Source organism: Pseudopodoces humilis, chromosome 30 (genome assembly GCF_049639895.1).
Source record: "Pseudopodoces humilis isolate 2021_Gansu_Grassland_sample_001 chromosome 30, ASM4963989v1, whole genome shotgun sequence".
NCBI classification, from domain to species: Eukaryota; Metazoa; Chordata; class Aves; order Passeriformes; family Paridae; genus Pseudopodoces; species Pseudopodoces humilis.
The window spans coordinates 3,249,041-3,265,883 of record NC_142229.1 but is presented as its reverse complement, the minus strand read 5'-3'; the positions used below and the strand labels follow the sequence as shown (position 1 = coordinate 3,265,883).

The 16,843-nt window shown below is 48.6% G+C and overlaps 1 protein-coding gene across 2 annotated transcripts in view; it reads left to right on the top strand.

The window, feature by feature from the left end:
* Positions 1–16,594, top strand: part of ZMAT4 (zinc finger matrin-type 4) — a 46,943-nt gene extending 30,349 nt beyond the window's left edge. For both annotated transcript variants that reach the window (XM_005530795.3, XM_088068414.1), the window contains exons 5-7: positions 5,188–5,412; positions 10,701–10,797; positions 16,148–16,594. In XM_005530795.3, the coding sequence (XP_005530852.1) occupies positions 5,188–5,412; positions 10,701–10,797; positions 16,148–16,163 (338 nt within the window). In that variant the 3' untranslated portion in view covers positions 16,164–16,594. The remainder of the gene's footprint in view (positions 1–5,187; positions 5,413–10,700; positions 10,798–16,147) is intronic.
* The last annotated feature ends 249 nt before the right edge of the window (positions 16,595–16,843 follow it).

Sequence of the window (16,843 nt, the reverse complement as noted above, 5' to 3'; positions counted from 1 at the left end):
AACGTGGAAAGCTGAGTAGTGGTAGCTGGCAGAAGCAGCTATTCATTTGTGTTGCTGTCATAACAACCTTTAAAAATTCCTGATGCTCATTATTGTCTGCTTTGTGTATGTAGATTAGGGGTTTATCAGCTGGGACTGGCCCTGATGCCAGAGCCCTATCTCCAGTTCCACAGTTCCAGAGTGTTTTCTCAGTGGAAGACAATGTCTCCACTGGGTGCAGATAGCCAAGCCTGGCTTTAATTATCAGCAGTTTAATTATCAGTTCAGCTAATATGCTTAATAAACCTTTGGTGTTACTATACAGTACAGAACATCATCTGCCCTGCCACAGAGGGAAATTCAGGCTTTAAAAACCCTTGGATTGATTGTCTCTTGATTTTTGCCCATGTGGGTTTTGTGCTTTCCTCCAGAGTGATTCTAGTGATGCAGCTATTAACTTTCACATTTAAAAAGTCAAATGTTGAAATTGGACAATTTAACCATCTTATTGTTTGCTTAACCATAAAGTCCCTGAAAACCACTAATAATCTGTGAAAAGAAAGTCTTCTGTGGTTGTCGAAGCAGAAAATGCTTGAACAAAGCACTCACCTTTCTCTAGGAAGGATTGCTGGGCTGAAGTCCTGCAGACAGATGTGACCCAGAATTGCTGCCAGTGGCACTTCCTTCAGCAAAATACAAATGGAGCTGTGTGTACTGGACCCTGCCTAGCATGTAAATCCTAGATGTGATTAGATAATGGAGGTTGGCACTCTGTGTGTGTGGTTTGCTTGCCTTTTTAACTTCAAAGACTGTAGATGCTGATCCAGAGAATATGATTTATCCTTTTCCAGGGTGAGCTTGGGAGGCCCCTTTGCCTGAGGGAATGTGGGGAATGTGTCAGGGGGATTTGCCCAGTTTAACTGGCCATGCTTGGGCACCAGTGTGTCCTGGGGGAGGCGAAGGTGAAGCCATGGCAAGCTGGGGAGCCACCCCTGGGTCAACCAGGAGGAAAGCTCTCACTGGAGCTATCACAGCCTCTCACACCTGAGTGTGTCGGGCTCCTGAGGCTGTTCTGTGCAGCTGGCACACAGCTGCAAGGGCACTGAGAGCAGCAGGGGCTCGGCCTTGCTGTTCATTTGTCCAGAGCTTACATTAGAGCTTGAGCCCCATCCCTCATGTGCAGCCTGCCAGCAGCTTCTCCTCTCACACAAAGCACCTGCCACAAACCCTGGATTCCTGCTGGAGTCCAGGGGAGCTGATGTTCACAGGAGGGCTGGATCTCGGAATAGGGCATGGACTGATTCCCATGTAAGTTGACAATTTGGATTCACCCTTCAGCCTTTGGGCTTGCTAAGAGCTGCAGCCTTGCATTGTGGTTTTTGTCTCACTTTTTAATCATCTAGATCAGCCTCCAAGGCTCTAAGTGAGTGCTCTGGAGTAACTGGCTCTTCAACCATCCTAATCACTGGGAGGGAGCAACTCGAGGACTCATCAGCTCTTACAGACACTTGATGTGGAAGATGAAGCTGAGCTCAGGAATATATTAATAAGCACCTCCTTGCTCTCCAGCAGTTCTCAGAAATATGCCCTTTGGACATAGCATTTTTCTGGGCTTCCTCCAGTCACCCAGCAATTTTCACTGGATTTTTGTCCCAGTCCTCTGTGGCTTTCACCAGGGAGCATTAAGTCTCTCAGAGAGAGCTGCAGAGACTCCACTGCTCATGAGTCCTGAGAACCAACCAAGCACGGCCCTGAGCGTGCTGGATGCTCCTTGGGAGGATATTCTGGGGTTTCTGTCTCATCAATCCCAAAGAAAAGCATATCTATTCTTAGACCCCCTCACAGAGAGCTACGTTCTCCTTCATGGTTACCATCCAGATGGAACACAGATGTCCCATTCTCTGCCGGTGCTTTCAGGAGAAGAAGTGGCCTGACAGTCGGGTTTCTCACAAAAACGATGTCTCATCATGACAGTGAGATAGTTGTGATCTTTCCTGTTGCTCTGCTGTACAAGGCTGTAGCCCTCAGAGGCTTCATGTCACCACTATTGCTGACTAATTCCTCTAGTCACTTCCAACATCCTCTGTCAGCTTGCATCCCATCATCAGCATGAGTTACAAACCAAAGAATTGTGGGGGAAATAGCTGCTGTCTTCATCAGTCCGAGTGTGAGGACCTGCAGGCATCCATCCAGGGAAGTGGCAGTGGCCCTGGCTGTGGGACATCAAACGGGACTGAGTAAATGGCTTTTTGGTTTGGGTGCTAGGATCTGTCCAGCAGCAGCTGGAGTCTTAGTCCAAGATTCCTGGGATTTCTTCTGCTGAAAACCGAGTTTCCCAGTGCCCCCTTGTTGTGGCTCACTTACTTTCTTGTCCTCATTCTGAGTTTCTGGAGTGTGCCAATGGAAAAAGTTGGGTGCCATTTAAATCCAGCTTGGAATAAAAAGCTTTGGATGTGAGAAAGAAGTCAAACATTAGTTCATTGCCGGAGTGCTAAAGTGTTTCTAACTTTGTATTTTGCCTCTTGCAGCAAAGTAAGACTTTCTCACTTCCCTCCCACAGCGAAAGGGAACGTAAGGCTGACTGTCATGAGCTATTTAGCATTTTGAAATACTTGAAATAGTCAAACTCGCAGCTTTTATGTTTGTGTTTTAGATGGAGAAACATTTTTAACTTTTGACGTTTCGCGAGTGTTTATTATTAATTTTCATGTCTCTGCTTGGGGAATGATGGCATTTGCTGTTCTGTAGCAGTTATGTAGTGCATATCAAAATGATAAATTCACATTTGTGGAGAAGTCAACTTTCATCTGTTTCTCTTTGGGAGAATTTGGTAGACTTGGGATGTTTTTGTTAATTGCCAGGCTGGGCTCTGCACACCTTAGGACTGGTGGGGGTTGTCAGTGGGACTTGAGGAATGTGACTTTAAAGAAAATATTACTAAATTATTAGTACTGTGCGTGCTAGGAGGAAATCCTTGCCCATGGCAGCCCCCATGTGATGCAGGCAGGGGGTCTCTGCTGCGGAGCTGTAGCCCACAGTCTGATGACAGCCAGGTGTGGATGTGGGCTTGGGGCAGGGCTGGGGTGGGCATGGGGGGCTCTGGTGCCAGCCCCCCTGGCAGCCTCCCTCCTGCCTGGTGTTTGGTGCAGCATGATTGGTGTTTTGGTGTTTTGGAGCCACCAGCCTCGTGGAGAGGGGCTCAGAGGAGCAGCCATGGGGCTGCTGGGCTGGCCAGTGCCTGAGAGCAGAGATGCTTCTGTCAGGTTTCCTTAGTGAGCAGGAGCTGTAACTCCTGTGGACATCACCAGCTCTGCGAGCTTCAGCCTCCCTGGTCCCCCTCCGGCAGCAGCATGCATAGGAACAAGGAGAAAGCTGGCCAAAAGATTGGATAGATTTAACTTTATAGCCTGGGGCTTGTGGAACAGCAAGTCAGATCTGTGGCAGAGCTCCTGGGCTGCCGAAATTGCTGGTTCTTTATAATGCTCCCAACATCTCTGCAGCTCAGTCTGCTTCCCTGGACTCAGCCCTGTCCTGGGGTGCTGCAGAGGGCTGGGTCCCCCTGGCATCACCAGAGCTGTTCCAAGTCTGTGTGGCACCTCTGGGCTCTGGGCATGGACCCCTTCCTGCAGGGAGGCTCCTTGGGGACTGCAGGAACACATTTGCAGGAAGCAAGCTGTGCTTGCTTTTCATGAGTCAAGCACGTGCAAAGTGTGTGTAACCCCTGTTTGAACAGGAAATACTGCAATTCCCTGATTTTCTTCCTAGTGACTGTGCTGGCTTTGCTCTTTGCTCACACTGGCAGTTCTGCTGCATGCACCTTGGAGGGGCTGGGCTGTGTCTCTCCTGCTGGAACCATAGAAAAGACTTTTTTTTAGGAGCAAAATCCAGCCAGACCCTGCCTGGCCCCGCCCGGAGCAGCTCTTCAGAGGCAGCGTCATCACTTCTGGAACACTGATACCTTGGCAGTCATCATCAAAAACAATAGAAGGTTATAAACCCCTGTAAATTGATAAGGTTGTAAGTAATGTTATATGTAAGATAGAATTTCCTTGAAGGCTGTCCCTTAACTGAGCAGGTCAGCAGAAGATTTATAACAATATTAACTTTCTCCAGCCATGGGATCAATCACAGCGGGCTCCAGGCATAATTATATATCTAAATATATCCCTCTGCTGCTGTTCCTGGTGTCAGCCACTGAGGTGGGTTTGGCATTTGCTGCCCTGTGTGCTCATCAGGGCTCAGATGGATCATCTCCCCATCATAGACAGCCACCACACACCTCTTGCTACCTCCAAAAGTGTCTATTCCAGTACCATGGAGAGAGCAGGTTGTTAATTATTTAAAGAGCAGACATTTCACGTGGAAAAGAAAAGAAAAGGAAAGCCACATAAAAGGGAATTTTTGAATGAGGTGTGATAATTAAGTGCTAGTCATTGTATATTTTTGTATCCCTGTGTTACCTGAACTTTATTTTACTTCAAACTCTTTTTTTGGGTTTGTGACTTGTATTGTATGAAGTTGGGAAACTCTGTTGAACAAAGTGCATTCCATTATATAAAGACTAATCACTCACTTTTTTTTGGAATGATTTGGGGGTTGTGTTTATGTTCCTGGATGAGCTTTTGATGAATCTGAGGGAAAACAGAATTAAATTAAGGTCGTGTGTTGTTGGTACCTGACAATTCACAATGTGAAGATCTTTGAAGGATGGGACTGGCCATTATTTATTTTTCATCTGTGACAGTTTGCAATGACTATGGCTTTCCCCGTTCCTTCTGAGGCCAAATAAATTGAAAAATAAGAATCCTGAGATAATGATAAATATGTCTCTATCCTGACAAGGAGATGGCTCTGCATGGTGTATTTATTCTCCACTGACGATTTTTCCTGAGAGTAGCAATTCAAGCAGGATAACTTTAGCAAATTTAGTCAGATCAGTGATAGGACGTGTAACTGCACTGAGAGCATCCTCTTTCCCCAGTTAGTGAAATGCAGAAAGCTGTGTAACAGTGCTGGGCTGTCCTTTCATTAGGCTTTTTTTAATGAGAAATCGTAGCTTTCCAAGCAGCACCATCCCAAATATCCACTGGGACCCTGTAACTGCAGCTAATTCCTCCCCGTGTCTGAAGGGGGATCTGCGGCAGAGTGTGGTGTTGCTCAGGCAGCACGAGCCTGGCAGAGCTCACATGTGAACGTTCCCTTTTCCAGAAGCTGCTTTGGGCTCCCTGAAGCCACCGCACACGGCCAGTGGCGCGGTGCCGCCGCCGCCGCAGCGCAGGGACTCGGACAGGTACTGCCAGCTCTGCGCCGCCTGGTTCAACAACCCCCTGATGGCTCAGCAGCACTACGACGGCAAAAAGCACAAGAAGAACGCGGCCAGGGCCGACCTCCTGGAGCAGCTGGGGAAGACCCTGGACCTGGGGGAGCTGCGAGGTGAGAGACCTGCCCATGGAGAGCAGGGACCGTGTGGGATCCAGTGCCCACCGCAGTCACCGGTGGTGCAGGGAGCCTGAGATGCTGTTACTGCTTTATGAGGTTCCCAGCTCTGTAAAAAAATCCCCTGCTCCCAAATGCTAGCCTGCAGTTTTAGCAGCATCCTTTCAAAGTTGTTTCCTCTTCTGCCTCCTCCTAAAATAGTCCTTTCCATTAGTGCACACACCTGTCCCCGAGCAAGTGTGGCCTGTCCCTGGGAGAGGAGAGCACATTACAGCTCGGCTCCATGCAGAAGTGCAGGCAGGAGGATGTTGCTGGAGGCAGAGCACTCCCTACATCTCCCTGATGGAGAGCAGGACAGCTGTCTCACATGATTTAATTAGTGTTTGTAAAATGCTGCGACGGCCCTGGGTCAGCAGCAGCAACAGGAGCTGAGCATTTGCCACAGGGATGTTAAACACAAGGTTTTTGTGTTCTTGTTGAAGGGAGAGCAGCCTTTCTTCATCTGTCTGTCAGTCCATCCATGGTGGCCCCACAGGGAGAGCTCTGATGCCTGCAGGGTCCCTGTGGGAACTGTGCCCTGGGCTTGCACCCCCCTGGGAGCCACCCCCGAGCAGAGCAGAGCCACAGCCAGGCCAGCAGTCTCAGCAGCTGGAGCCCCCCAGCATCCCCAGGCCCTCCTGAGCTTGCGATGGAGAGGTGCAGATTGTGCCAGCTGGGGATGTGTCCAGAACTGAATCTGGACAAGAACCTGTTTACTCTGAGCTGTAGGCACAAGAGAGGCACGAGCCTTTTGTCTCCATGGTCTGGGTTACCATCCCATGTGCACACAGGGCCCTGAGTGAGGCAGCTGAGGAAGAACAACAGGTTTGATTCAGAGCTATGTGGGGGAGCTTTGGTTTGCCAGTGAGGCTTTGCAATAACATTTTGATATACAAGCAAGGTTTTCTTCCTTGCTAAATGAAATAATTTTTCTTTATATTCTAATGACTGTACAGTATATTTGGCATTTCTTGATCTCCCATAAACCTTGTAATGGTTATCTTGATCCTCCTGTGCTACCTAGTGTGACTCACGGTGCCATCAATGATTCATGTTGGCTGAGTCACTGCCCGCTGCTGGAAATACGTAGGAACAAAACCTGGGGCAATAACATGCTCAGAGCTCAGTGCTTTGAACTGTGCCAAGCTCAGGAGTGGCTGAGGATGTCATTAACTGTAAATAAATCAATTGGGAAGTGTTTTATTCATTTAGCTCTTGGGAGAGTTGAAATTGGAGGCCTTCACAGCCTCATCAGCTGCTGGTTTTTACCCTGACGTTGGTGCAGTGCCTGGTTGGGGTTTGCACGGGATGCAGTGTGCCCTGGCAGTGTCTGTGGGTGGCAGGAGAGGGGACAGCAGAGCTGTGTGCAGGCTGTATCTGTGCCTGCCGTAGGGCAGCAGCTGTGGTTCTCTGGTTCTCAGCTTCAGGGTGCTGTTCCAGGGGTTCAGTCTGCAGTGCCCAGTGCTCCACAGCACCAACGAGGAGACAGCCAAGGAGGCTGTTCCTGAGCACCAAACTGGGAAACCTTCTCCTGGAGGCATTTAGCTGCAAGATTAGAGCAGACCTTTACAGGTGTTGAGAACAGTCTCTGCAGTGGCCAGCACAGAATGATACCCAGCTCGTGCCCGAGCAAACAGCCTCCCCTTGGCAGGTAACATCACATCCACCTACAAGGTAACAGTGGCAGCAGGACATGGCTGTGCTGGGGACAACATCCCCATATTCTCCTGCTCCACGCTGTCTTTGCTGCCTCAGTTTTCCCTGGATTACAAAGTCATCCCTTTCCTCTGCATCCCCAGTGGCTTCTCCCATCACAGCTTAAATATTAATTCTATTTTGACTAGTGTGGGAGATGAACATTTGATGCATTGTATGAGCCTGGAACAGGCAGTGTCACTTGAAGTACAACATTTCAGCAGCCTTTGATGTTTTGATAATGGCTGTAATAAAATATTTATTGATAAATATGAATGTATATTTGGAGAAATAAGAATAGAGATATATTTTTGGACAATTGATATTTATAGGAAACAAAAACATTGATTCTTCTCACCAAGTGCTCATCCTGCAATTTTGAATTCTCAGAAATAAGAATGAGGAGAGGGGGAAGAAAAAGCAGAAATGAGCATTGTTTCTGCAGTCTTTGTTGAGTTAAAGCTGCAGCACAGGCACAAAGATCCCTTTTCCTTGGCCAAACAGAGTGCAGGGTCCAGCCCACTCTCAGCAGTTCTGTGTGGCTTTCCAGCCATGGCACAGAGCTGCTTTGGGACCCACCTTGGTCTGTGGCTGACCTGGAACCCCTGGAATCCCAGGGAACATACCCTGAAAGAGGAAGAAATTGGGAGGTTTTTTTCCCTGCAGAGCTGCCTCCCCTGGCTGCCCCTGCACCCTGGCACAGATCATAGGAAGACAAAACCTGGTGGGTGCCAGCCCCCATATTCCAGGCTTTGCTCTGGCAGCTTGTGCCTGTTCAGCAGCATGGAGTGGAAGTGCTCAGTGGGAGGCAGATGTGGCTGTGTCTGATGGCTCTCACCCTCCCCAGCCTGTAACAGACACAGGGAGGAAGAATGGCAAGTTTCCTCCATCAAGTGACATCTCACCAGTTTTGGTTCATGTCTGATGAACATCAGACAGGATGGCAGACATGCCATCCCCCATGGCCCCGCTCTGGTTCCCACTCTGAGGCAGGTGGGCTCTGCTTGGTGCTGGGGCTGAGCCAAACCCTGCAACAGGTGCTCTGAATCCCTAAAATAAAGCACAGGAGCCTCTGCAGTCCAGGTGGACAAGGGCACAGAGATGATGTCACTTGGAGCCTTTGTGTTCTCAGATAAATTGATGCCACAGGTGCTTTCTTCCAGAATCAGGCAAAGAGCTGTGCTTCCTTTTTCATCTCAGCTCATAATTTCTTTGTATGCCTTATAAATACTTCTCATTCTGTGCTGTCACTTGTGGTTAGTAAGAAGCAGTTTAACAAGAACTCCCCTGGAATGGGTTTTAATGCATTTTATGCAGGATGACATTAATAACTTAACTTGTTAATATTTTATTTAATGGGGATAGGAGGACATTCAATTTTACATGAATGCATGTCACGCTGCAGGGGAGGCAATGCTGATGTGCCTTGAGGATGCAAAAGGGGATGTGAACACAGCCAGAGCCCAGCAGCTGCCAGTGTGGACTGCTCAGGCTGGGACCACCTTCCCATCACTGCTGGCCTGTAGGGCTGAGCTCAGCCCCAGCACACTGGCTGGGGAGTTTTATGAAACTAGTTTCAGCCAAGCAACAGCTCTGATGAGCTCCAGTGAGGTCAAACTCTGGTAATTTTTATATTATGGAAGTGATTATTGCCTGTGCTCTTATCCTGCTGTTCATTTGAGGCTAGTTTCCTCTCTCAGTCTCCATCCCAGTTGATGGAATCAGCCCAGTCTGTGGCTGCATCTTGCAGCCTGTGGGAAGAGCTGCATCAGGGAACAGCACTGAGTTCCCTGCACAGAACGCAGGGAAGGGGAGCAGGGTTCCCCCTGGTTCATCACTGTGAGTAGCCTTGACATGCTGAGGGAGAAAATCATCATCCCCACTTAGGAGCTGCATTCGCTGAAGGCGTTTCCACCTACACCAGTAATTAAGATTCACTGAGGCTGCTGTTAACTTGCTGCTAAATTGGCTGAGCAGCAGAACCTTATTACCTTAAATTCAAGTATTACCTGTTTCTTAGTTCCCCAGTCCCACTTTGCCATGTGGAGATCCTGGTGGGGCCCAGGTTCTCAGTCTGCTGCAGTGTGCTGACACCCGGTGCCACGCACTGCCCTTCCCATTCCTTCACCTGCACTCTGGTGGATTCATGTGGCTTCTGCTGCCTGTTGGTTTAATAAAGGAAACAGGAGCTGACAGCAATGGACAAAGTGTGTGACTATAAAACCCTCACTGCTCCATCAAGAATAAATTCTGTAGGGAGAAAGTCCAAATGCACATTTGCAAACTGATTTCTGTTCTGTGCCACGTCATGATACAGAAATACAGAAACTACTTAAATACCTCTGCAGTTTCTGGCTTGTTGTTTTCAAGCACTCATCTGAATGATTTTGAAATATTATTTAAAGATGATTTTCATGTTGTGCCAAATTCCTGAATGAGAGATATTATGAAGCATTAGAGAAGAATGGAGCTGTTGGTGTAGCTGGTGTCTAGAGTGCAAAACAAGACAAGGGATTTTTTTGAGAGCCTGTAGGTTCAGCTGGGGAGGAGTCAGTGTGCTTATTACCTATGCAGTTAATTATGGTGAGCATGGACTGATCAAATTTGAGAATGCCGTACATTATTTGTTCTAAATATGTTGTTTTAACAATTTTGGCAAAGAAATAATACTGTAGAAAGCCAGAAGAGACTATTCCAAGGAACATTAGAACTGTTCCTAAGGAGCAGAGCAGTCCCTGCAGGAGTCCCATGGCCTCCAGTGTTTTTGAGCAGAGCCCTTGGTTCCACTGGGGACTGTCTGTACTGCAGCCAAGAGAATTCAGCAGGTGAGAGCTCCTGCTCTGGCTCTGGGTGGCTGCCTGGTGCCCCTGCAGTCTGCCAGCCTTCACCTCCAGCCAGAGGCTGCTGAGCGTGGGATGTCAGCATCTGTCTGGTCTTGGCTGGTTCACTTTGGGGGATAAATCAGAGTGGATCCCTCTGGGGAAAAGAGAGTTCCTAAGTGATCTGGCTGCTGAATGTACTAACAGGGAATTGCTCTGAATTGTGATCACCACCAAAAATTGGAGGGATAAATGGTGCCTTGAGTGCTTGTTAGTGTGAGCACAGCGATGATGCCCTGAGGAGGGCACAGGAGAGAAGCACCACACTCTCAGGAGGGATTAACCTTTGAACCTGCCTTTCTTCTGCTCAGTTCTAAAAATATTTCTTTAGGTTTCTCTAATGCTTGGGTACCCTGGCCTGGAAAAATAAATAGGTGGGTCACTGTAAAGAGAAATCTCTGTGAAACTGGAAATGAAATGTGGGATCTAAGGACCTTCTAATTAACTAGAAGTTTGCTTGGAGCATAGGTTACTGCTTTTGTTTTTTTCTATTTCTCCCCCTTTCTTCAGTCATTTTCCCTTGTTTGTACTTTCTAGCTCCATTTTGACTCAGAATAGCCCCTGGCCCAGGCACAAGAGTGCTTCCCTGTGGTGCAGCCCTGTACTTCCCTTGGCCCCACGGTGCAGCACAGCCAGAGCCAAGGGATAATTAACTCTGGGTTTTCTTCACAGGCCTGAAGCGCAGCTACACCTGCAACATCTGCAACGTCACCCTGAACTCCATAGAGCAGTACCATGCACACCTGAAGGGCTCTAAACACCAGACCAAGTGAGTATCGTCGTTCTCCAGTGGGCTGCAGTCAGTCTGTGCCTGTCCAGGTGGAATGCTCAGTGACAGTGACAATGCTCCCTGGCATTGGAGCAGTGTGGGAGCTGTGCTCCAGGGCCCAGCTGTGCTCCAGGGCCCAGCTGTGCTCCAGGGCCCAGCTGTGCTCCAGGGACCAGCTGTGCTCCAGGGCCCAGCTGTGCTCCAGGGCCCAGCTGTGCTCCAGGGCCCAGCTGTGCTCCACTGGCCAGCTGTGCTCCAGGGTGGGAGCTGTGCTCCAGGGACCAGCTGTGCTCCACTGGCCAGCTGTGCTCCAGGGCCCAGCTGTGCTCCACTGGCCAGCTGTGCTCCAGGGTGGGAGCTGTGCTCCACTGGCCAGCAGTGCTCCAGGGCCCAGCTGTGCTCCAGGGACCAGCTGTGCTCCAGGGCCCAGCTGTGCTCCAGGGCCCAGCTGTGCTCCACTGGCCAGCTGTGCTCCAGGGCCCAGCTGTGCTCCAGGGCCCAGCTGTGCTCCACTGGCCAGCTGTGCTCCAGGGCCCAGCTGTGCTCCAGGGACCAGCTGTGCTCCAGGGACCAGCTGTGCTCCAGGGACCAGCTGTGCTCTGGCTGCTGTGAAAACAACCAGAGGCACCTCCAGGTTGAGGAATGCAGGGCTGAGCCCACATGGGCTTGCTGGAGTCCCACTGACTTGTGGATAATGATACTGAGTCTGCAGCTTCTTTCATGTGTGAAACCTCAGAAGAGGCACCATAAGCCTAAGGCAGGGATTAGGTGCTTCCCAGTGAATCAGTTTTTGCTGTGATTTAGAGTAATTATGCATTACCCAGCTATGAGAACTGGGGGGAGTCTGCTCTGTCAATTACTACAAATTATTAAAATTAAGTGATGGAGATACATGATAGCAGAGACTAGATTAATGAACTAATTGCTCTTAATGCACTTACATGTGAGCTTTGGGAACCATTTCAGGCTGAATCACTTGGAACTGCCCAGATTAGGAGAGGAATATAAAGGGTTATACATGAAGTGCTTCAGGTAGCTTTGAGGGTAGTCTGAAAAGTGAGCAGGATGAGCAGAACTTGCAGTGATTACTAATGGCTCCTTCTGCTTAAGCCAGCACAGGATAAACCCAGCCCTTCCCCAGCTGATGTCAGACCTTCACAGGTTCTTGGTGTTACTCACGTTAGCTCTATTCTATTTATTCAGGGGACATTTGAATGTCTTCAAATGCAGTGATCCAGCTCAGCTGGCAGTGCAGGTGTGTTGTGGAGCCCTGGGCTGGGGCCAGGTGAGTGAGCCAGCCGTGGTTTTGGGCTGTGCCACCAGCAGTCTGTGACCCTCGCTGTCTCCATCTCCTACTCCTCAGTTTATCTCCCTGATGGGGCATCCAGGTTATGTGGGGACAGTCAGGACAGGGTCAGGGTCCATACCCAGTGCAACAAATTCCCACTGCTGGAAAACAGAGCTGAGAGCTCTTCCTCTTGGAAACCTGGAATGACAGCATCTGTGCTATGCTGCCCTGGCCCAGAGCTGTAATTTATCCTTCCCTTGCCAGTCCTTCCAAGTCTGTCTGATTACAGCTGTGGTTGCTGTTGGTATTATTGTGAAGGATAAAGGAGTTTATCTCAAACCAGAGCAGCCTCATGGATGGGAGATAGAGATATCCAGAAAGATGTGTCACCAACTCCCCACACCAGAAGGGTGCCTGATCCTCTGGGTTATCCCCACACCTTTGGCTCTGTTGTGCAGTCTCCTGCAATTAGCAGAGATTAAAAAATCTTAATGTCTAGTGCTGTGAGTGACCACCCGGGGAAGTTACTCGTGCTTTGTCTGTGGCAGGAGTGATGGATGACACGTGTGCCCTGGGCTCAGCCCGTTCTCAGCACAAAGGAATGTGCTGGGCAGCACAAACAACAAATTTTGGCAGGGCTGCATCTATGTCTCTCCAGCTGTTCCAAGCAATTACCTCTTGTATACAAAGAATGGGAAATCCAGACCTGGTCCTTTGCTGAGTTTCCACAGCCGTGATGTCCTCGTGGGTCACTGCAGCCCCGTGGCTCCCAGGTGTGCTCCGTGCTAGGGGGCAGGTGAGGATCATCCCCTACTCGTTCCTCAGCAGTGTTCCCCCACTGGTTTCTGCAGCTCTCATTATTGCTGGTTAATGTCAAGGCTGTCCTCTGCCTCCTAACTCAGGCTGAAGCCACTGAACTGCAGTTGCCGAGGCAACAAAACATTTTATGTCATTGTCATACTTCATACAGTTAAAGACTAAACAAACCTGAAGAAAGGGGCAGTTTGTGAAGGACAGGGGTGAAGGGATACAGGGGCTTTGCTCTGGGACAAAGAGCAAAACAGGGAACAGTGATTACAGGATGGAAGCTGAAACGATGCAAAAAATACCAGGCAGATGAGTTTCCTGGAAAGCTGCTTGAGGAGTTCAGGAGAGAAGAACTTTTATGAGGCATGAGCTGCATTGTGGTTATTTATTACTGTTCTGAGAGCTGCAGAGAGCAACATGCTGAGAGCCCCAGTTAGAGCTGCCTTAAATAACCCACCATACACACCATGGGCTTGGCAGCTGTGTTACCCAGGACCCTGGCACTGCCCCGTGCAGGGCTGGGGGTCCTGGGGCTCCACACAATTTGAGGCTTGTACCCTGCAGCTAAGCTGCTCTTCCTTGAGTTGTCTGGCCAGGAGAGATAAAGCATTCATAGGACCTTCAGGGATTACCCCAAGTGCTTCTGACTGCATTTGTGTGACCAAAAGCAGTGGGAAACAGGGCTTAGGAAGGAAGCTGGAAGTGTCTTGGCTGATATTTTGGTGTGGAGTAAAAGATGCAGGAAGAGGGAGCTAATACTGAGCTGGTCCAAAGCAGATATATCTGCCAGCTCCCATTTTTTTCTCCAGGGTGCAGGTACTTGAGCTTAATTTGAAAATGAAGATTAAATGCCACATTGGATGTGTGTGGAGTGCAGGGCTCAGCTCAGGCTCTGATGGGTGATGCTGTGGGCATGTGCTGGCACGAAGCAGCTTTTGGAATGTGGATGGACTCTGGAACATCTGCAGCGGGGAGGAGCACTAAATCTTTAATTAGGGATTTATGAACTGGGTAGAGATGATTGAGTCATTGTTTGACTTGCTTTCCAGAAATAGATGGTTTTTTTCTCTCTCTCCTCCCCCATGAAGCAGAGAGAAGCAGTGCTGGGCAGAGTGCCAGGCAGGGGCCAGTGCCCGCTTTGGCTGAACCATGGTGGGCACCAACAGCTCCTTCCCGTGGGGACCAGCAGCAGCCAGAATCCCAGCTGGGAATGTGACTTCTGAGAGGCTGGGAGGGAGACAAGTGCCAGCCTCGCTCCTCACTGTTCACCATGGGCTGGCAGAAACAAAACCTCCCTCTTTTCTGCTCTTTGCAAACTGTGAAGATGAAAAATCATGGATCAGAGTGATTTGCAGTGGGAATGAAAGTCCCAGATAGTTGTGAAAGGAGACAGAGGGTATTCAGTGTCTGGGGTCAAAACAATGCTTGTGCAGAGTTACCCTGGGGCTTGGCAAAAATCTCTTCCTGGGGAGGGGTTGGGAACAGGCTGGGTCATCACCACAGGCTGGAGAAAAGAGCTGCTGGATCTGGGTGTGAGGTTCCTCCTCTGTCATGTGGCTGCAAGGAGCACAGGGGCTTCTGGCAGAGCCCAGACCTACGTTTGGGGTAAGTGTCACCCCTGGGCCAGCTGTGGGTGTGTCACCCTGCAGTGATGTGCAGTGGGCTGAGAGCTGGGTGCCACTGCTCAGGCTGTCAGCAGAGATCCAGCCCCAGTAATTAACAGTCTGACTGTGTGGGGATAACGATTCCCACTGCCATAAGAATTTTGTCTTCTTGCCTTCATTTTGTCTCTTTGATCAGCCAGACCTCTCTGCCGCATCTAGAGCTCACAAATGTATTCCAGGGTTTTATAATCACTCGCTCACACTTTCATAGATGCTAATACATGTAAGGGTTTCCCTCTCAGGCTTCCTGGTTAATTTAATGATTTTTGCAGAGAGGGGACCCAATCCTGCAGCCATCATTGGGGTAAAAGCAATTCAGTGGTCAAAAATAATTCTGAGGTGTTCAGAATGGTCACGTCTGGTAGGGGAGGTGGCTCTGCAGCCCTTCCTGCACAACTCAGCCTTGACTTTGGGCTGCACCCTGTGGAAGCCCAGATGGTTGATGTCCTGCTGAGGAGCAGAGACAGCAGGCTTGGGCCAGGGTGGGCTCTTTCCTCTTTTCTTTTCTTTTTTATTTTCAGGCTGAGAACACAGATGTCTGATTGGAACAGGTATTTATCAACATAAGCTGCTTGGCTAGTCAGGAATAATCAAAATATTGTTATTACCATGCGTGGAGAAATGTCACCCTTTCCCATGGTTTCATTTACATCCCTTTTCTCATCTATTTAAGAAGGTGTGAACAAGCACTGACAGCCTGCTGTGGCTGAAGTGTGTCCCAGGATCTGGTGTCTGGCAGAGCCAACACGTGGGGAGCTCTGGGGCTGCCTGGCCCGGCTCCACTTGGGTCAGATTTAGTGCCAAATGGCATTTCTGTTTCTTCTGGATGTTTCCAGCCCTGTCCCTGGTGCCAGAAGGTTGGGCTCCTTCCACACTCAGAACGAAGGTGTTCTCTGATAGAACATTTCCAGTCAATTTCTGGAAATAAGAGTAATGAGTTGAATGGTGCACTTCACACCCAGGCCAAATGATTTTGTTCTTACCTTGGTGGCTACAGTAACAGGAACACTTGGTAGTAGTAGCATTTCTGTGTGCTTTTTGTAATACATAGTGGCTTTTGCATAAAGAAGCCTTTAGAGCAGTAACAACTCCAGAAGATGAATTAGTTACAAAAGGTAGATGGAATTGATAGTCATTTTAATTTGTCACAGTTTCAGTTCCAGGGAGCAGCTGAATAATTACACTGCCTGTGAAGAAAGAGAATGCAATACTTCCTCTCATTATAGATCTAACTTGTCTCCCTTCCCTTTTAATGTAAGTGAAAATAAAGATATCTGTGATATCTTGTTTTGATCATCATTTGAAAGCCCTGGAACGGCCTGCACAGCTCTGTGTTGTGGTGTTTGGTGTACAGATTAATTATTTTAATGTGAAACCCAAACACTGGGTTAATTGCTCAAAGCACAAACCTGAGCTTGCCAATGCCAATTCCAATGAGGAATTCCTCATCAGCTGAGCCGTGCTGGGTCATGGAGGAGGCAGGAAATTTAAGACCTAAAGAAAGGAGACTTTTTCCAGTTTGCTGTGGTGGTTTTCTTTCATGAAATACATCTGGATGGAGCGTGACCTGGGCTTTGTTTCTTTCTTGCAGCCTGAAGAACCAATAGTAGCTCGTCAGTGGAGAAGAGGACAAGCACTAACGCTGCTTCTGTGGAGGGGAGCGGGTCAGAGGAGAGGAGGCTTGCTTGGACAGTGATCCTATGTGGATTCAATAATTAACATGTAACTAACCTTTGCTTTGGACAAAATACATGGATTTTTTTTTTTTTTAATTTTGTGGTGAGTTAAAATATTTCGATGGATTTTTTTACCCTTTCAAGACAATATTTATTCAGCACAGAGTCTAGAGTATGGTAACTATCCTGTAAATACAGCACTTACTCATCAGTCATCTTCAGGGACAGTGGAAACAAATGATTTTACTTTTTCATATTTATTCCTAGATTTCTCCCAAGAGTATAAGATTATTCTGCTACATTATCCATGATAGTGATGTAATCAGTCTTCAATCAGAAATAAACACACTTTCTTCACCTTCTCCAGCATGGTTTGTGTCAACACATACAGAGCAAAACCAGTGAATCCTGGGGACTGTGTAATGGATGAGTTTCTTCCTTCCCTCTTTGTCTCTAGAGAAACAAATGTTCCACCAGTGAAGAACACTGAACAGAAAGTGTGAATTCTTTCTCCTGGTAGGATTCCTGCAGGCTCAGCAGAGGCAGTTAGTTTTATTGGCTTTGTTTTGTGCTGAGGCTGTTCCATGCCCGGGGCAGCTGCAGGAGGCACG